General features: G+C 39.4%; 1 protein-coding gene across 3 annotated transcripts in view; it reads left to right on the forward strand.

Annotated features, from left to right (window-relative positions):
- The window catches only part of senp6a (SUMO specific peptidase 6a), a 38,710-nt gene that overhangs the window by 8,235 nt on the left and 8,776 nt on the right, over positions 1-21,699 (forward strand). For 2 of the 3 annotated variants that reach the window (XM_023267386.3, XM_055015737.1), the window contains exons 2-12: positions 1,111-1,204; positions 3,437-3,500; positions 5,757-5,863; positions 6,584-6,727; positions 10,138-10,208; positions 11,557-11,651; positions 15,744-16,128; positions 17,882-18,123; positions 18,284-18,424; positions 20,041-20,074; positions 20,608-20,796. In XM_023267386.3, the coding sequence (XP_023123154.2) occupies positions 1,111-1,204; positions 3,437-3,500; positions 5,757-5,863; positions 6,584-6,727; positions 10,138-10,208; positions 11,557-11,651; positions 15,744-16,128; positions 17,882-18,123; positions 18,284-18,424; positions 20,041-20,074; positions 20,608-20,796 (1,566 nt within the window). The remainder of the gene's footprint in view (positions 1-1,110; positions 1,205-3,436; positions 3,501-5,756; positions 5,864-6,583; positions 6,728-10,137; positions 10,209-11,556; positions 11,652-15,743; positions 16,129-17,881; positions 18,124-18,283; positions 18,425-20,040; positions 20,075-20,607; positions 20,797-21,699) is intronic. The other variant, XM_055015738.1, reaches the window with a different exon arrangement.

Below are 21,699 nucleotides of genomic sequence, written 5' to 3' on the forward strand. Positions count from 1 at the left end.
GCAGTCTCCATTAGGCTGGTTGATTTCAAAGTTGTGAAAACGCAGGTATGTTTGGAGGTAGTCTGTTCCCCACCCAGCAAAAATATTTAATTCATCCCGGAAGGCTGTTGATGAAACGCCTTACTACCTGGGAAAGTAACATCTGTGATTGTCCAATCAGTCAGACGAGAGCACATCGACCAACAAATCGACTAGTAGACTACAGCCCAGGTAAAAATGGGACGTGCTAACATTGCCAACATGTCTTCCGTAGAAGATTTGATGGTGTCAGAGCAGAGCAATTTCAGGTTTCCAGGAACCCAAATACACAAATGAATTCCATTAATGGTCCTAACACCACCCTACTCACCCTCTAAAACTATATTTAATGAGGTGTTTTTGCAATTTTGCATTCCATACGCTTCTTTAATTGTTGTGGACTGTTTGTAGAAATTGCATTGACTGGTGAAGTTCAATTCCTTCTGTAAGCTGTCTGTTACATCCATTCATATCAGTGGATTTTGTCACTTTTTTCACATAATAAAAACACTCCGGTTGGAGCTAAATACTTGGGAAAAAAGTTTACTTGTAATCCTTGACATTCATCTCCAAATATTAGATGTCGCAGTTATATGCGTACGAGGAAATGTCACCTATGATCCAGAACTCTGTGAATAGCTGGGGAAAATTCCACTGATTTGAATGTGATTTCCAGTTGAAAATGAAAAAACTGTGAAGATATTTTATAATTTCACTAATGTTCACTACTTGTTTACCTACACTCATGTCACAAATTAGAATATTAACCATTTTTATAATTAATTTGATTTACAAAAGGATATTCACAAAACATTCCCATCGATTCTAAACATTAAACTAAGTAATTCAGCCTAAATTAAATAAAAATGTGGCTTTGATGACTGCAGTGACATGAGTGTAATTTTATAGAATGATGCTTTTGCAGTTGCAACCGTTTCCCTCTTTGCTACCTCTAACTACTCCTTCATATCATCTAGCTGAAACGATCAGTCCTGAAATGTGGCTTCATGTAAATGGTCATTTCAGCTGATGCCTGTGTTGTGGTCTGTTCTCCCTGCACTGATGTGAGTCTGGTTTATTATTCAATTCAAGCGCTGGATAGATCAGAGACCAGGCGAGATGGAGGGTACAAGCACAACTGGAGCTTTTCTCTTTCTGATGACAGTGAAGAGGAAAGGAGACATGAGTAAGCACTTCTCCGGCCCTCGTTTTCAGCACTGCATCACTCCTCCACCACACATACAGGCAGGAAAAGACCTCAGTGGCACCTCTGCTGATGAGCAGGCTGTTCCCGTCTCTCATGATAAACTCGCTGGTCTTTTAGTACAGCAGTGCAGATCTGTGTGCTCCTGTAAACCACCGTCTGCATGCAAATCCTCGCCTGCTAGGGTTGGACCGATACGTTGGCCGATCAGGACAAAAGATAGAAAACAGCAGTTGAACCTGCAGTGAAATGCTTTTTTAATTACTTAAATTCCTTTTGTACATTTGAGCTCCATCTAAAGATAGCAAAGGATTACTTTCTGTATCTGTAAATCAATTAGATATATTTAGATAAGTTAGATATATAAAGCAGATTTTCACTTTTATCCTTTGTCGGGCCAAAAAACAGCAGAAAATAGTGCATTTAATGCTCAATGAATAGATGATTAAACTATTGCCAGAAATTATTAACTAACCAAACAGCCTAGTATTAAAAGATTGAAGCGTTTCTACATCTGCTTACAGTCGTGTGTCTTCGCCCACATCTCTGACTTGGATAAAAAGCTGGGTTTCCATTCACACTTGTAGCTGAATTTCAAAAAAAAGAGCTGCAAAAGAGAAATGTAGATTAATGCGTGTTATAAGGAGGTGGGCTGTTGACAGAAACAGCGGGTGGTGCTAAGTCTCCAGCTGTGCCATCAAACCACTGCAGAAGAAGACAGAATTTCAAAGAGCGCTTCAAGAATATAGGTGAAAATGTGATGGAAATGCAGCATTTCTGTTTAATATATTTATGTGAAGACGGCCTCAGTCTCCTCATCGCTCCACACAGATCTAACATTTTTGTATGATTTCCAAAGCTCCAGATGCACGTCATTATTGAAATCTGTTTCCGTTGCACTTTGTCGCATTTTGCTTTTAGCGATACACCAAAATTTCTGCCTTGACATTAGAGATTCATTCAGAGCACACATTAATAACAATTAAGAACAGATGGATGGAAACACTCTGAATGACTTAAATTGATTTTAACTGATTGTTTTTGTTAGTTAATTTGTCAGTCAACCAAAGTCTTATTGGTAGATTCATAGGGATGTCATTTTCCTACATAGTGAACTACTCAGCAACCTACCTGTATTAATTGAAAATGGCAAGTGACCAGAATTTCTTACAGAGAAAACAATCATTGGTCATTGTGGTAACTTTATCATCACTTCTGCAGCTTTGACATTTGACATCATGGTCTTAAAAACTGATTAGTGTTAGATTCTAACACATTGGAAATAGTGGATTCAGGGAGAAGTGAAGTGTTTTCCCATTAATATGCGTTTCCATTTAACTTAACTCTAACTCTGACATTAACCAGTTGCATCTTATGACACTTAACCTGACTCCAATCTTACCCCAGTACTAACCAGTTAACTCTGCCTGCTCCTGAGCGTTGGACTCTAATGCTTAGCTTTGCTGAAAGTCTCCTAGTCGTAAAATTACATGATCAGCCTATTGGAGAGCAGCTTCTCTTGGCCTGGTTGGAAGATTTTTTTCGGACAAAAAGTACAAAGAAAACTCATACTGCATTTTTTTTTGCTGCCAACATATATAAATTCAATTTAATGTTAATATATTGGCTGAAAAGTATTTTTAGGTCAAGTCACCAACATAAGAAATAAATGGAATTAAATTGATAGTGCCCTTTGGAGAAGAAATATTCTAATGATGACAGCATTATTACTTATTGGTCACATCTGCACCTGTGGCTGGAGAAAGAGCACGAAATGCATATAAATGTTGTAGTTTGTAGAATGGAAATGATAAAATGTCAGCTATTGCTGAGTCGCACAGATTAATCTTAGTTGTGTTTTTTTTTTAATTGGTCAGAAAGTAATAATGGCAATTTTTTTCAGTGTCTAAGATATTTCACATTTAGTTTTATCTGATCAACGAAGAATATGTTCAGTTAACTGTCATATAAAAAGGAAATGTTTGCAAGTTCAGTCCGAAAAATAATAAATGCAACCTGTGAGGATAAAGAAAAGCTATCGGTCGAACCCTACAGTCTACTTTGTCCTCATTAATGTGCAGATGTGTTATTTTATACCCACACAAGACACACACACGTAGACTCCCTGAACAACATGAAGTACGCTGAATATAATGTATTCAGGCCTGGTCCACACATGATTTTCACTGTGTTCTCTGGTTTTTCTTCTCCTAGTGTGAGTGTGGTGAGCATGGAGGAGATGGACCGGCAGCAGCCGACCTCCCCCGAGGAGAAAAAGGTAAAGCGTTTACTCTGTCCTCTGTCTCATTTCCTGCCTCTCACCCCCTGGTATTATTGAGTCCCAGCGGGCCTCGGGGCTCTTCGATCACCCCTGCACTCGGTGCAGATGATGCCAGAGCCTGGCTGGCGCCTGGCGCTGCAGGGCAGTGGCACCCAAAGGACCCCAGCAGTCCATGAGCTAACACTGCTGAGGCGCTATGGGAGTCATTTTCAAGGGCTGCTGCTGCTGTTGTTATTGTTGTTCTCGGTGAAATGTGGGTGGTGGGTGTTGGTCTCTGATTGTTTTGTTGAGGGTAATATTCCTACTCGGTTGGGTTTTTTTCCCAGAGAAGAATAATTTAGTTGTTAATAATATGCCTCAGTAACTTTGTGTGCTTTACACAGTGCAGAACATGTTGATGTTGTAATGTCAGCCGACCACTTTGCTTCAGAGTAAAATTTCTTGACAACTATTGAATAAGCTTCAGCGACTTATGTTCTAATCTTTCCTGTAGCCCCACCAGCAGGTTTGGATTTCCACAAGAACACTTTGGTTCATGCCAGGAGTTCTTAACAATCTCAGCCTGCCAACTTTGGCTTACTGAAATGTTTACACACCTCTGAACGTGCAAATCTGTACCTACAGTACTGTGCACAAGATGTAGGCACTTTATATGTGTGGATTCACGTCCATCAGGGAGGCGTCTGATCGTCCCAAATTTATTCTGCAGCGAGACAATGAGCCCAAACATTCAGGTAGTCATAAAACCATCATTCAGCCGCAAGAAGAACAAGAAGTCCTGCAACAGATGGTGCTTTTTATTTAAACAGGAAAAGCTTTCAAGAGTGTCTGCCCAAAGCTGGTCTCACACACACTGATAGTTTTTTCTCGTGATGGTCCTTATTGATAAAAATAAACTATTCCTGGCCTTCAGAAACTTTTTCACAGTATTGTATGCTAACATGCAATTTGCAAATACAGTGAGTTATACATAAAAGATGGACGTACCTGCTGGGAAATGCCTTAAATATGCATTATTTCCTACAGCCAGTAGGGGGAGACTCCTCAGGTCGCCAAAACAAGTCAGATTGTATGAAAGTCTATGAGAAAACAATTCTTTTCTCATTTGATTTGTTACCTCAGTATACTTTTTACGGTACTAATGACTAGTTTGAAATTTTCTTCAATACAGCATGATCTTCATTAAGTAGATTAAAAATTAAATTTAGTAATTAAGTTGATATCATTTAGAGTAAAATTCATAATAAAGCAGGGTATATTTAAGGGGTGGACTTATCAGTCAGCTCTACTGCTCACTTATTATGTGTAGTTTCAAAAGACCAACATGGCGATGGCCAAATATCAAACTCAACGGTAGTCTACAGACCAGTTTTTAACATGATGGTCTTTGTATCCTTTTTGTATACATTTTATGGCGCATACATTCAACATGTTAGAATCTTTAAATCTTCTAAGCGTCTTACTGTGCTTATCATGTTTTACGCAAAAGCATTTAGAATATGTTGAGAAGTTATTTTATGGTAAGGGCTAGGGTTAATCTTTGAAAACATTTCCTTCAATGCATTCCTCCAATGGTAAATTGCTAAAGTTTTTAAGCGAGCATCACTTTATCACGTCTTTTAGTGTTGGAAAATGTCAAATTTTTTGATTGGCAAAAATTTTCATACGTGTAATAAAGTTTCTAAAATTAAATGAATAATGGATAAATATTTTCTGGAATATAAGTGAATCGGTTTAAAATACCTGCTGTTAATGCAAAATTATCTTATGAACATCATGTTTGGCAACATTAGCATCTAATAGAGGTTGTTAACATGCTAAAATGTAGCTCAGTGCAGTTAACCTGAGCTACATGAATGTTAGCATTCATATTTAAGTTCTTTGTGAAACACATCTGAGTCTGGTGAACCTGCATTAAGACTGGGCAAGAGAAATATGACATATTTCTAATGAAAGCCAGCAGAAGAGTGATTTAATTTGAATTTAATCACATTACTTTGGTTTAAGCACATTAGCCAGTTTGTTAACATACACAGGGAATATCTTTACTCTTAACACATAAATGAAAATAACCACCGATAAAGGAATGATTTGTGTTTTGATATCTACCCTCATTGGGTCTCCTGCTGTAAGTGCTTACGTCAGATTGGGGCAAAAAGAAGCAAAACTTAAAGATTCATACATTCTTCACTGTGACTGTAGATCTTTGTTTGCTGGAACTGATGACCCTTTTGTTGTGTGTTGTGTCTCCAGTCTCCCACTCTTAGGCACTTCACAATGTCCGATTCGTTGAGAACATATGAAAACCGGCCAAATAATCACATGAGGCCTCTGAACAAGCTGGCACCCAAAAGGCTCGGGTATGACATATCCTGTGTATACAAGCTCTGCACTGCTTTTCTGAAAAGTGCACTATTGCTTCACAGCTCTGAAAAGTGGAGATTGTGGTTGTTTTCACGTGGCTTGGAAATAAAAATTCTGCAGGGGTTTGAAAATGGATTTTTAAAACGGATTATTGATAAAAGCATCAATAATCTTTGCAAAAACAATAAATTAACTCTAAATCTACAGATTGCTACTGGAAAAAAGATTCTGCATTATAGTTTTTCTTTTTTTTGTTTCTTTTGCAAGTTATTTTTTAACCTGGAAATGGAAACAACAAACCCCTTAGTAAAATCCTTCAGAATATAGGAAGGTATGAAACAGGAAAGTTTGGTGTTTGTTGAGGAAGCAGCTTTTAAAGCTATTAGAGTTGTGTAAAATTCCTTAGATTTTTTTATTGGAAACTACTATTTACAGATTTGCAAAAGTGGTGTTTGCATAAATATCCAAGTATAGTAAAATAAATACCTTAATTTGCATTTTAGATTTTTTTTTCCTACTAGTCTAAAACAATTATGGAAGTAAAATATCCCAAAATGTCATAATTGACTAATGAAAGAAGAATGTTTTTGCCTTAATGGGGATTTAAAAGTTTTAACAGCTTTTAGCTAATCATAACACATTTCAATTCAGTTTTGCTAAATGGTGGTTATTCAGTGGGACAGTGAGTGACTTCATGTGGTCTCCCTCTCCTACAGCGAAGCCCCTCTCACAGTAGCAACGTCCACCCCCATGCCCAACTATTTCATCATCAGTCCCACACCTTCACAAGGAATCGTTTTACAAGGACGGCACTTTCAGCACGCACAGATGCCCTCGGCAATAAGAAAGCCAGTTCAAAGGTAAGACACAGTGAGTCCGAGCAACACTTGAAATTTGTCCCGCTTGTTTTATGGGAAGAATTTTTTCATAAAATCTGGGGAAAATGCTACTCTCTGTTCTCATCTTTGTTAGACTTGATTATTTCAGAGACACAGTTAACGGCAGTTCACCTCTGCGGCTGTAATGCTGCAGAGGTGAACTGCCGTTAACTCAGACTATGGGTCTGAGTTAACAAAGAAAGTTAAAAACCTCCTTCATAGCTGTTAACTCTGACTGAGGTCTTAGGTTTTGTTGAGCCGACTCTCACCAAGAAAGCCTGAATATGTTGAACTGCCTTCGTAGTTCAGCCCTCTGGTCAGCTAAACGGCGTAAACACTAAAAAAGCTGTGCCAGTTAAAATAGAAGCGTCCCGTCAACTTTAAACCCCCTTATAATTTATTTATTATAGGTCTGGGTCCATATAAGATGAAGTCTGGATCCAGACTCGAACCGTGGTCCACCAGTTAGTGACCTGGGGTCTAATACGTAGTGGATTAAATGGAGCCTCAATTCAGAGAATTTTGCCTCGAGGAATTTTAGTAATCAAGTTACTCAAATAACTCCAGGAAACATTTCAGCCCTGCAGATAGCTATCAGTGGATTATTTTGATACTGAAGAAAACTTAAAAATGGGGTGTTTCCCAGTCAGTCAAGTTCTCTACTTACAAAGAGCATCTCTTCTCTTGAAATGTCTAAGGACATTTGTGGACATTTCTTCATAATAGACATTGGAATTAATGATATTCTTGGAAAATAGAATCATGCTGAATCTAAAAATATGGCTATCATTTGTGTGTGTTGAGATTTACCAAAGTTATGATTTCAGGAATCAGGTTAACAGCTTCCATGTGACATGTATAAGTACAGGGTTACCGGATTTTCCAAGAAAAAGGCAAGTTACATATACGTTTTAGTTTTGTCTTCATTTTGTTTGGAAACCAGTTCAAAGAGTGCATTTTCTTGAACCGGATTAAACTAAGCTTGTATGAGATGCACGTTAGATCTTCTTGAATATAGATGAAGATAATTTAAATGTGGAGATGTACTTTGGTTCATTACATTCATCTGTTGGATGGATGTGAGGCTGTTTAATTGAACTGCAGGCTGTGAAAAAATGAATTAAGGCACATGAGTTGATTGCATTAGTGAGATGTTTCTCCCTTTAATTTTCGTCTTCAGGCAACCTTGATTTGAAGGAAAGGTACGACTTTGATCCTGCCACATCACCCAGAGTGAGCCTTTGCTGACAAACTGGATCTCATTTCATGCCTTTTTCACATCCCTGGAACATCGTAGTCTCCGTTTATTTTAGGGTTTGTGAGTCGGCAGCATCTCTGCAGTTGTATTGTCAGTTTTTGCCGGTGTGTCGTTTCTTTCCCTTTCATGGCATGTTGTTTGTGGTGTGAAATGCAGTTTAGGTATGACTGTGACAGAAACTGACAGCCTAAAGAAGTTAGACGAAAACCACCGACAGCATAGTGATGATGTTCACTGCTTTACTGTTTCATCTAGAGTTTTGGTGGAAGGAAGTGTGTAGTTTTTGTGTTCCTATAAACACTGCTGTGTTGGTTTGGCTTTATTATATACTGACAGAGGATCATCTTCTGAAGAACATGAAGATAAATGTTGGGTTTATAAATGAAAATCCATCTGTTCAAGCTAAATGTCGAAAATAAAATAGGTTTCTTGTACCAATGTCCTCATATACTGATAACAAAACTTCTAAATGTTTTTTGATATAAAAAACATGCAAGATTTTTCTTTTTTCACATGAAAACTGCAGTAGAATTGCTGAGTTTCATACACTTCAGCTAAACATCACCTGGGCAAAATTCTGCAAATTTTATTAATCTAGTGAGAAATTATCAGCATCACCCGAAACAGTTTTCTTCCGCATCGAAGGAAAATTTCCAGTGCCGAAATGATAATTAAAATGACAATTTAGTCATTAATTAATGATCTGGGATGATTTTACTCAAGAATTTTTGCTCATCAAATGATCTAAAATATCAGGAAAATGTATAGATTTCTGTTACCTTTACTATATGCAGACTGATCACGGTTACAGTTATATATAGTCACCACCCACAGACCCATTCTGATTCAAGAAAACCCTGTATAGCAACAAGTCGTAAAATGTGATCCAACGAAACTTCATATACCGTAGTAAGGCTGACACCTTATAGCTTCATACAGTCAAACCCAACAATTTCTATCTAAGCAAACTCTAAACAACATCATTCTAACACAGGATGTTTCTAATGTTGACAATACTGAATAGGTGTAAGACGACCATCGCAGCAACTTGTTTTGTGTGTGAGTTAAAGGTCATATATTAGTCCAAAAAAACTCCAAGATTCCTCGCAGAGGTGGTAGAAGTTAGACTAATGATATCCAAAGTACTATAAAGAGTATTTCTAAGGTGTTTATAGCCAACTACAGTAACAAGTTATAAAGACTTTTGTGTCTTTAAGACATGCTTTAAATTTGACTTACTGATTTGTTGCTGATTTGATTAATTTGGGTTCGTAGATAAATATAATTGGATGTCATCTGCATAGTAATGAAAGTTCATGCAGTATTTCCTAATAATATTGCCTAAGAAAAGCATGTACAAGGTGAAAAGTATCGGTCCTAGCACAGAACCCTGTGGAACTCCATAACTACCTCTGGTGTGTGCAGAAGGGAACAAAGACTATCAACATGAATGAACTGGACTTTATCTCATAAGTATGATCTAAACCAGCCCAACGTGGCTCTTTAAATTACACTAACATGTCCCAATCTCTGTAAGGGAATGTTGTAATCATGTGTATCAAATGCAGCACTGAAAACCCACAAGACAATATGGAAGCAGGTCCTGTTTCTGTCTGTCAATCCTGATTGAAATTCCTCAAACTTTACATGTCATCCCTCATCTCTCTCTCTTCTTTCACTCTCAGCATAAACTACCCTAAAATATCATGAAAAAATGAGGATGCAAACTTATTCATTTGGCAATTATGTAAAACAGGGAATGAGTAAATCCTTTCAGCAGGGACATCATCCAGCTGTGCATGAATTTGAAGAAGTGGGTCTTCTTTTAATCCTCAGTGACGTCAATAACTGTCCAGGATCTCTGCCCATTTTGCCAATTAATTTTTCAGACCTACAGGATCCCCACAGGCCTTGAAATTTCTTGAAAGTTTGTTGATGTGCGAAAACTTTGGTAAAAATCAGAGTGACAAAGCCTTAATTTGCTTGAAATCTTTCCAGGAGATTGACTGACGCCTTCTCATGTAATTTATTTATTACCATAAATACAAAATGTATTATGTTTTTATAGTGTTATACCCCGTGTCCAGCTGCTGTTAGATGAATTGACTCATCTTGTGCGTTTGTCTTCCTGCAGAAACGACTTCTCCACCACGCAACAAGCTGTAGAAGTGGACAGCATCGTCCTCACCTGTCCAGAAGTCCCAGGTAGAGTTCGCAGCCTGCTGATCGCATCACACAGGATTTCTTTAAAGTTGTTCTCGAGCTGTTTTTGAGCAGAACACTGTGCTGGTGACTACAGGAGGGAGGCTGGTGTTGAATTTTGATGGGCACACACTGTTCCTCTGGCTGGGAGGGAAGCACTAGAACATGAATGTGTGTGTGTGTGTGTGTGTGTGTGTGTGTGTGCATGGTTGTGGTGCGTTAAGCATCTGTGAGACAAGTGTGTGTTTCTAGCATGAGTACCGCTCGGTATCTGTGTATTTGTGGAATATGTGTGCCAGCAGTTTGTGCAGTGAATTAATGTGACAGCCAGCAGGGCTGCAGATCTGGACTGAACCTCCTCCATGTTCCTGCCAGAGGACGACGAGATCTCAGGCCTCCCAGAGTAATCCTCAAACCTCCCGGCTGAGGGAGGAGAACTCATGAAACACTTGTTTGGTTAACACGGACTCACAAAACTGTTAAAATGAAAGTGACCGTGGAGGGAGGGAAATCCCAGCGCAATTTTTGTGATTGTTCACTGTTTATTTTTTAGGTTAACAGACAAAAACTAAGAGTAAAAGGAGGATGAGGATGCTCAGAGAGAGGATTAAACAAAGTGTAGTTATGCAGTGAGCTGTTTGCTGAAGCTCTGCTGCTCAAAGGAACAGGCTATTATAGTCAGATAATGTATGCAGATACATAGAATCATAATTGGTGGTCTCATTTTGGCCCACAGGGCATCCTTTCCATTTAAAAATGACATGTACACTTTTACGGTTTCAGTTAATAAGCTCATCTGAGACGCCTTTAGTTATTACCGCTCACAGCAGCAAGATTAAGGAGCAGCAGATAGAACTCTCACACTATTGCATCCTGGGTTTTACCTCACTGGCTTCAAATAAACTGGATTTTGGGGGGGATTTTCCATCAGCCATGGAAAGTCATCAGGCAATAATCATGGCTGTGTGTCAGGTAAATAGAAATCTATTTATCTCAGTTTTTAATAATATTAATAATATACGATAGACTCATTAGAACTCTGACTTGATTGTGTATACAAATAACACTAAATTGTGCTCTGAATCTGTTATATTAACTCTAATCTTCACAGACGATGTTGGAGCAGGTGGTTGTACATTGCAAAATATGTTTTGTTCTCGATTCCTATGCCCCATCTCCGTTTATCTGATGGTTTTCTGTTGAGTCTCTTTCTTGAACGGAAGAAAATGCCGTTTAGTTTCCTGTAAAGTCATCTAAAAGTTACCATAGAAGTTGGAGAATGTAAATCAATTATAAACAAATCAATACTTGAGTAACTGAGTGTTGTTTTTTTTTGTGATTTACTTTACAGAAGAGGGCACCCTGAACATTAAACGTCGCGTCCAGCAGAAGAGGAAACCATTGGATGGTTGCTGTAGTTTTCCTTCAGACGTCAAAGCGTCAGAGGTAAGAGAAGCTCAGAGGTTTGGACTTCATTACCCAGAAATCATGTGATGTCCACGCAGGTCTAAAAGTTGCTGTCTCAGTCCAAGATGGAGCAGTCAGTTCTAGAAAAATGTCACTTTTGTCAGCTAATTCCTGCTTCCTTTCAGACAGACTGAAAACAAACATTTAAAATGGCTGATGTGAAAATTCGGTATTTCAGAAAGCTGCAAGGAGCTGACACTTTTTGACCTGATGTATACGTTTTTGCGCGAGTCGTCATTTCTTTGAATTAGAGTTCTCCTTTAAATTTGAGATGTTATGTGTGAGGTGCAGCCTCTCACTAAGTTGGGCTTCTCTCCTCTCTCTGACTATTACAACCCCTCTGCCTGTACATCATCATCATTCTCCTCTTCAGCACACCTCCAACACTGCAGCTGGATCCGTAGATAGACACAGTACTGCAGATCTGAGCTTTAATCCTGAGTCTGTTGTTCTGCAGTGCTTCATATTAAGCTGTTCTCTGAGGCGGAACGTGCTGATCAGTCAGTGACCTTTAGAAACCGAATGACAGTGTGACTGAGCTGCTATAGCTGCAACTTTCACTGCAGTTAAGTTAGAAACCTGCTTTACTGCTGTTCTTTAGAATAATACAAAAAATTGGAAGTTCAGAGTCACATAGTGGCAATTGACGTGCTCTGATTTTACTCATATCACTTTTAACAGCTGTTCTGAAGTCAGCATTTGCCTTGCAATACCACTGCAAATTCTTATATCTGAAAATTTGATTTTGCTGCTACCAACCATGACCATTTGCTTTACATTAAAATAATACACCTGATGTCGGCACTTCACATTTAAGGTGCTTAATACATATTGAATAGCCTTGTGAAAGGGGTTGACTTTTACACGTTTCATGTCCTGCAGCCATTTGGGTTCACCCTCATTGCATTGTTTTCATACTGTTTGCAATCAGAAAGCCCTGAGCCACTGTAATACTTTCTGAGTGTGGCAACCTGAGCACCAAACAACAGACAAGAGACTTTCTTCAGGAGTTGATGCAGAAAAGAAAACAGAGCTAAATAAAAAGAAATCTTGGGTTTACCTCCTGAATTGCACCACTGGATTTGTAAATGTAGTAGTTTTTACAAACAGATTAACTGTACCAGTTTGAAAGAGCAATATGTAAATGTTGTGTTCACTGCTTGTTTCTGCTGCCCTCAAGTGGGCAGTCAAAAAAATATTAATTCAAGTTCATTTTTTCTCTGCAGTGAGCATAAGATAAGATCATCCTTTATTGCTTCCCACACCAGGGGATGTTCACATTGTTACAGCAGCAAATATATTTACAGTAGTGCTGTCAAACGATTAACATTTTTAATCAGATTAATCACAGGGTTGCTGTGGATTAATTTCGAGTAATCTCAATTAAATATTCATTTTTAATCTATATTAATCACATTTAATTTTGCATGAGCAAACAGATTCAAGAAAGAAGGGACTATATATGCACTTACCATGTTTATTAAACACCTGTGCTTCAGTGAAAAACAACTCTTTCCTGCAGAGTGTGCCTATTACTGTAAGTTGGTGGACTGTTGCGTCTTTGGGGTTTTTTTTGTATTCAGAAAGAGGGCCAACATGCTGTTTAGCACAGGGGTATTCAACTAAAATTCAAAGAGGTCCAGTCAGAGAAAATGTATTAAAGCAAAGGTCCAGAAAATCTTAATGTCTAACTTGAATTAGTGTGATAGATATTGATGTAACCTGGTAATTTTATTAGTGTCTGAATGTAATCAATAACTGACCGTCAAATCAAATAAATTCAGTACGGTTTAAACACATTTTGACAACATTTATTAATAAATAACTTTTAATATAACTGTACATCTGAAAATAAAGTGAAAAATAATGACTAACAACCTGAACCAACTTTATACATCTTTAAAAATACCTAAATCTCAAAAAAATGTAAACAGTTGAACACGTTTACATTTATTTCTGTCTTCTACCACTCCCCTTATACCCCTGCTGCTTAATGGGAGAACTGAGCTGCCAGTATTCTGAATCATGGTCTGAACGGTGTCAGGGTCGTTCTCAGACACATTTGGAGCTCATTGGTGAGTCTGGAACCATATTTAGTTTGGATTATATTCGTAATTGAGAAGCTGGCTTACAGCTGTATGTTGAGCCAAACATAGTCAACATGTGCAGGGCGACTTTTCTCTCGGTGTCGATTTGTTTATTACTCCGCCAAGGAACGGAGGAGTTATGTGACGATCGGCGTACGTTTGTCTGTGAATCTGTCTGTCCGTCTGCAACATTACTCTAAAACAGACGAACGGATTTGGATGAAATTTTCAGGAAAGGTCAGAAATGACACAAAGACCAAGTGATTAGATTTTGGCAGTGATGCAGCTTATAGTCTGGATTCACGGATTTGTTAAAGATTTTCCATTGCGAGATATAGCGGCCGGGACGGCGTCGCCGTAACCATGACAACAAGTGAACGCTGTCAGTTACCTGTGGTTGAAGGCCAAGCCTGCTCTCCTTTAACCTAGGCAGGTTGCGAGTGAGTCGAGCGAGACGAGTGTAGAAGCGGAGGCATAGTGAGATGCACCTTGATGATGTAGCCAGTCATAGAGGGCCAGTGTGAGAAGCTAGTGTTCCCTGGATGAACTGTAAGTGTGGACAGTTGCTGTCGGTTCAATAAAGTGCCTCGTTCTCCCCCTGCAAAGTTTGTCCGGACTTATATTGGCTGTTACCATTAACGAGCCGCGCTAAGCTAAGCGGGCTAGCACTACCCGAGGCTGCCCAACCACGGTTCAGCGGCAGAACCGGGTCGGTAACGCCTGCAACAATTCACTCGACCCGTTACATATTTCGGTCACGCAATTTGGTATCTGTACTAAGTAATGTACGCATGCACAACACATACCCGTGCTCACGCAAGGTAATTTTGTATTTATTTAGTTAGTTTGTGGGTCGATCTATATTAAATAGCCAGATTCTATGTTGCCGTGATTTCTGAATACACAAATTGAGGAATGAACAGTCTTGGCGGAGCACTGCACTCTCTGAGCGCTTTTCTTGTTCATCGTTTTGTCCGTCCTCCTCTCTCTGTCCCTCACCTGTTTTCTGAACTCAGCTGGATGTTTAGCAGCTGGAATGCAGAGACCAATTCATTGGCTGAGTAGCGTCACGTGGGAAGGCTGAACTCGTACCTAATTGGTCTGTATGTTTCCTGAGCTGATAAACTAATGCCGTAAACACTGGAAAAGCTGCGCCAGTGAAATATAAGCGACCCATCAAATTTAAAATACCCGAAATGCGTTGCCAGAGACATTTCAGGGATTGTGAGTCATTCTACGCTGCAGATGCGTTAATTGCGTTGAAAGTTTTAATCTGATTAATTATGGTGCTGGATTAATCTGCGTTACCGTGCTAATTTTGATAGCCCTAATTTACAGCAACAATACACATATGTATAATAATAATAATAATAATAATATTATATATCATCTGCACAGTATGCACAAGGATGAAAATTTAAAATGAGTAAATACAGTATTGACACACTGTAGACAACAGCAATATAAAGTGGCTTGTAAAATAAGTGTAACAGTGCAACATGCAGCAGTGCAAAAATTGCTGTGCAAATTTTATTATGGTTTGAGATGATGATATGATATAAGTCCGGTTTATGCTATCATCCGCCAGTGATGCTGATGTTGTAAAGTCTTACAGCAGATGGTATGAATGACCTGTGATAGCACTCCTTCTTGCACAGTAGGTGTCTCAATCTGCTGCTGAAGGAGCTGCTTAAAGACCCCACGGTCACATGCAGTGGGTGAGAGGGATTGTCCATGATGGATGTGAGGGATCACCTACACTTTTAGCTCTTGGTTGCTCACAGTTTTATTGCAGCCTCAAGCATCTAATCGGCTGTTGAAAACCAAAGCAGGACTGAATGAGGAGAAAAGTTGTGACTCACTGCATCATCACAAATATCTATGTGGCAGCTATCACACATTTAGAGGACAATTAAGTCAGATGTTAGTGTTTTTCAGCTTGTTGTAGAGTTACTGCTGCTTTAACATGTGTTTTATTTTGCAGCCTCTGCGGCCAACCGCCTACCAAACGGTGTGTATGAAGTGCAACAAGCCGAGCGAGGACAGCAGCAAGTGTCAGACCTGTGGGAGCAGTTCACCGCTGCTGTCCTCTCAGCAGGCCACGCTGTCGTCCCCGACCCCCCGACCTCCCATCAGATCCCAGCCCTCCCCCGGACCAAACAGCCTGCAGCAGAACTTCTACAAACCTGCCACGACCATGAGGGCGCCCCGAGGAGAGCCTGTGCCCATACGGATCACGACCACCAGGGGGACCCTGCTGCCTCTGAACAATGACAGGGCCCCGCTGTTAGCCAGCACGTCCAACTGCTGCAGAGCCAGGAACCCACCTAAAGGGAAGAGGAGCCAGCAGCACGAGCTTAATGACCCCAGTGAGTAAAACAATTACTGCTGAAGGAGAGAAGCTGATTAAATGTTGAAGGGGTTAGTTCTCTAATGAAGCAGCGGCCAGAAAGGAGGGCAGGTATCTACAATAACAAAAAGAAAACTAGACAGCGTTTCAGAGCTCACTATCAGGGGTCTGGCTGAAGCTGTATGGATTGACTAAAAGATCTCTTGAAGCAGAGTAACGTCCTGTAGCTTAGACATATTTCTCTCAATAAGACACTCCAGCTGTTGTCCTTTGGAAAGAATCATGGTCTCAAAGCTAAGCTAGTAGCACACCTTCTCATGCTGGAATTAGGGCTAAGTGATGTTTAAAAAAAAAAAATCACAATTTTTTTTTGACAGATTGTTCCATTGTAATATGAATAATGGTTTTAGTGTGAATGGTATTTTTTGCATTTTTTTTCCACTGAAAAATCTAAAAAGTGATACTATGAATTCTTTCAGCGGTTTGTACCAAACAAGTGCGTTCTCTTATATCTAGACAGCTTGATTTATGGGCTGAGGCATCTCTGTAGCACCACAATGCTTCATCTAAAATGGTTTACTGTGACACACACTGCCTTTATCAAAAAATTGCAGCTCCTACAGTTTGGATGTTTGACTTGTCCATATTGGGATTTTGACAATATTTCGATTAATTGTTCAGGAGCGGCTGCAATCAATCAGAAAATGTGAAGCAGCTGTGAAAATTTTTTTAAAAAGCTCTCAGCCTAAAAGCTATAAAATAGTAGATCAGAAGAAAGTAGATTTCGAAGTTGAGCAGAAAGAGGTAGAGCAAAGAAATTCTCATTCTAACATGTCACATGTTTGTGTCGTGACACGGTGCATCATGTCAGATAATGTCACTGTGTTTCTCATGAAGCTAAACCCTGATGGTTCTCTTCCTATGAATGGAATGCATGCTAGAACTCACTGGTTATTTCTTCTCACAACGGCTCAAAGCGTCCTTGTGTATAGAATCTGTGAACAGCTTGTTGGCTGTAGTTTTTCACAGGAGACACGTCATGAAGTTTTACCTTTCATACCAGGTTTGATATCTGTCATTTAACAGACACTCAGTGAGTTGAAATTCTGCAGCAGCGTCTGTGCAGATTTTGAGTGGGTGTTTATCTTGCATTTGGCTCCTGGCAGCAGTTTTGTCAACCAGCGGGGATGAACTTGGACTGCAGTTCAGGACGTTCTGGACTGTTTGATGCTGCTGCCATATATCTAGCTGTCTCACTCTGTTGGCTGCTGTCAGGCATATCATGTCCCAGACTGAAGGGTGCAAGAGTTTTATCAAGAACCTCTTAATTTCTGCTTTTATTTATTCATGGAAGTTGAATGATACTAGTGAAAATGTAGATGGAGTGGAGGAAAAGCTGAAAGTGTGGGACGGCATTAGTACCCAAACCTGTTGTTTTGTATTACTTTTTCTTTGTACCAGTGAAATATCATCACCGTCTGCCTTCCTGAGTCAGATTTCTCCTCAAGTGTCTAAACTAAAGGAGGTGGAGGCAGCAGTATGAGTCCCTGTGTTCTGTAAATGAGTACAAACATCAGTGTCAGAGGCTTCATATCAACCTGTGACACTGTAAATTGCTACAGAGTGCAGAGATTGGACTGTCACTTTTTAATCTGACAATTCACTGCCTGTCTCTGTGCCATTTTGTGGGACTACTAACAGGAATGTTCTGTTATAGTAAGTTATATTGCTGGAAAGTGTTGAAACCCAGGTTTCTGTTTTTGCCTTTTCAGTCGTCCTGTCCAGTGATGATGACGAGGATGAGGCCGACAACGCCAGCACAGGCAGCGTCAACAGACTGGACAGCGTTTCTCCTCGACCCGCCGACTCCGCCCACTCCTCTCCGGTGCCCTCCGGTGGCAGAGTGGAGGCGGCGGTGAAGAGCGCCGGAGAGCAGGAGGAGGTGAACACGGATTTCTTTGAAGACGTCAACATGAAGGTCACGATACCACGGAAAGCCCGGATGAGAGATCAGGTGACGATCTGAAGCATCATGAGTGTTTTTAGTGAGCTAACTGATCATTCACTGAGCCACAATAGAGGAAATTCTTCTTCTGCATCCCCAGCTGAATGAACTAGATTTGATTTTGCAGTGATGTAAAGCTAAACCACGTCTTTCTGTCTTCTTTTTTCAGTTTGGAAATCAACCCCCTGAGACATTTTCACCGAGGCCAAAGAAGTCCAGATTTATGCCCAATAAGTGTGACAGCATCATACTGGAGTGTCGGAGTGTAAGAGTAGGAACTCTACGGAGGATGGTGACGAAGCCCGTTGTTGTGAGTCTTTCTTGTACTAAAATATGGCTGCTAGATTGAGGCAGCACTACTTTTAGCTGCATGTTCCCAGTAGCAAACATCTCCGGCAATGAGTCTTTGGATAATTATTATTTAAATGGTAGGAAATCGGTGAGAAATCTGGAATAACCCAAGCATTTTTAAATTCTAGTGTTTCTATATCTCTGTATGTTTGATAAACATCAGAATCCTGGTTAATGCCAGGATGCCACCAGGTGTGGTCTTCTGCTGCTGTAGTCCATCTTCTTCAAGGTTGGACGTGTTGTGTGTTCAGAGATGGTATTCTGTATTATTTGGTTGTAACCAGTGGTTATGTGAGTTCCTGTTGCCTTTCTATTATCTCCAACCAGTCTGTCCATTCTCCTCTGACCTCTCACATCATCAAGGCATTCTGTTCCACACAACTGGATATTTTCTCTTTTTGGGATCATTCTCTGTAAACCCTAGAGATGGTTGTGAGTGAAAATCCCAGTAGATCAGCAGTTTGTGAAATACTCAGACCAGCAACCATGCCACGTTCAAAGTCACTTAAATCCCCTTTCTTCCCCATTCTGATGCTTGTTTTGAATTTCAGCACGTTGAATTCTACATGCCTAAATGCATTGAGCTGCGTTTATGTGATTGGCTGATTAGCTATTTGTGTTAACAAGCAATTGAACAGGTGTACCTAATAAAGTGGCTGGTGAGTGTATAATTCCTGTCTTCAATGGTGATCATACAAAATCCTGAATAACATGTAGACAAATGGGAACAAAACAGTTCTGACATTTCTGACATTTCAAAATAAAAAGTAGCACAATGATACATTACAGAACCTGATGCGTACACTAATGTTAATAAAGAGACATTTAAACTTGCAGTGATATGAAGACTATTTTTAACTAAAGAATACCAAGGCTGAATAATCATCATTTGTTCCCTTCTAGGTTTTCAGAGAATCACCAGAATGTGACGATGTAACTGTAGATATCACACTGTCCGTGACGATGGTTTGATACTTTAGAAAAGCCTCAGGGCTGTTACACGACTCAGTAATTTTTGATCCATAAGCAGTTTAGCATTCAGTGCGTTTGAATTTAAAGCGTGATGCAAACTCTGATGGCTTGAAATCCATACTAATGAAATCCTTTTTCAAACCAAAAGCATCAGGTGGTGCCTGGAGCTCAGTTAGAAATAATGCTGTTAAGCACTTTTCAGCTGATTGACCTTTCTTCAAGACTCCATGCAGATGTTTCACAACTAAAGCCTCGTGGCGAAGTCAAGGTTTATTTTGTTCTTGAAACTACTGGAATGCTCTGAATGTGAAACTGATCGCAGCAATGGCAAATAAATTTGTCAAATGGGTATTATAATACAATTAAATGTAAAATTTAAGATATAAAGATGCAAATCAAAAATACAGGTTCATACAAGCTATCATTTTGTTTTAAATAGAACCCTTAGATCTGGTATTTTCTGGACTATTATCTAATAAGTAACTCATGGGAGGGGCTGCAAATTGGCATACATATATCAAAACACCAGTAAAAGTGAACCTTTGAATTTAAAAAAGTAGTGGAAATGTAAAATATCAGTCTTTGTTCTTTTTGTCATTTCAGTTTTCCATCGACCACATCCAGCTGGAAACTGAAGGTATGGAACAGCAGCGACGGCTTCAGTAAATACAGAGCTCCTAATCAGACACCAGTGGAGTGAGATGGCACCACAGCCATGATCGCTACCTGCTGCTACAGAAAGATGCAGCTGTGCAGTTTACTGTTTGTGCTGGTCAGCAAAGATTAGTCCTGCACATCTGAGGCAGCTAGAAAATATACAAAAAACATCTGAAACTCCAGCAAGAAATCTGAACCACTGCAGCCAGTAACATACAACTCCTAATCTAATGCTCTTAATGAATTTGTCTGGAAAGGGACTTTTTTTGTGATTTAATCATTACTGGGAAAAAAGTGAAATATTTGGCGTCACAGAGATTTAACAAAATAGCTTTTCTGCATAAAAATGGCGTTTTTATTTCCAACAAATGTAATTAAATTACTAGTTAAACAGTCCTTTTATGATGCCTTTAAAGCAATGTGATGCTTCTTGTGCAGTTTTTTGAGTCATGACTTTTCTCTTTTGTGTGATGAGCTGCTGCTGATTCAGTAATGTTGGATGTTTGTCATCAGTCCCGGAACACGGCAGCCTGGAGAACGTTTGTCTGCAGGCGTCGGAGCTGATCAGCTGTGAGTGGTGCAGCGTCCGGAAGCTTCCCGTCTTGTTTTTCCAGACGACTCCAGCAGAGTGCCTCCGCCTGCGCACACAGCTCAACATGTCCAAGGAGAAGGGAAGCCAGTGGTACGACTGCGCCGGGGACCGTGAGTACAAAGCTGCACAAATAACTCAACTATACCTATAAATATCTATCAGCTACAGACTGGGCATCTCCACCATTTCCTCCACTACACAAACGTTAAGCCAAAATGTGGTAAAAGGGGGTGCTGTCGTCTTGCACTGGTGACATCATTTGCTACCAGAGGATGCACAATATTGGAGAAATCACATTGTCAGCAGATGGATTTAATGAGTATTTACATTATTCCAACAATATTTGGAACTTGAACTGAAGTCATCTTCTTCTTCTTCTTCTTCCTCCTATTATTATTACTATTATCATTACTATTATTTTTATTGCTGTTATTAGTATTCATATTATTAGTATTTTATTTCCTTGTATGGCTTATCTAGGTTTTCCAAGAAACAAGAATTTTGCCTTGATATGCCAGAAATCACCTGAAAATGAAGTCAGCTGGGAGAATAACTGAGCTAATCATTATCGAATATAGGAAATCGGTTGTTATCCTTCAAAATAACACTTAGTTTATTTAGAAATGAAAGCTATTATTTCATAGATACAGACCACAGACTTCCAGTGAGTTGAATTTGCCTCAGGTGAACTCAGGTAGCTCTCTCTTTGTTTGTGCAGCAGTTTTATACAGGAAATGCAGTTCAAAGTGTTATACAAGTCACTGATGAGAAAACTGTTCAAATTTAAGCAGTAGAAAAGTTTGAGACCATTGCACACAAGTCGATAACTGATAAACAATAAGTAATAGAACCAGAAAATCTGGATTTTTAAAAATCCTAAATAAAATAAAACGAGATAAAATGGAGAAGAACAAGACCATTAAATGAATTTAACCTATCAGTAGAATGTGACAAAATGCTAACGCGCTCTAAAAGCTTTCTGAAGCTACTTGTATCTGGATTCATTAAGTTAA

Source organism: Amphiprion ocellaris, chromosome 12, assembly GCF_022539595.1.
Source record: "Amphiprion ocellaris isolate individual 3 ecotype Okinawa chromosome 12, ASM2253959v1, whole genome shotgun sequence".
Classification (NCBI taxonomy): domain Eukaryota; kingdom Metazoa; phylum Chordata; class Actinopteri; family Pomacentridae; genus Amphiprion; species Amphiprion ocellaris.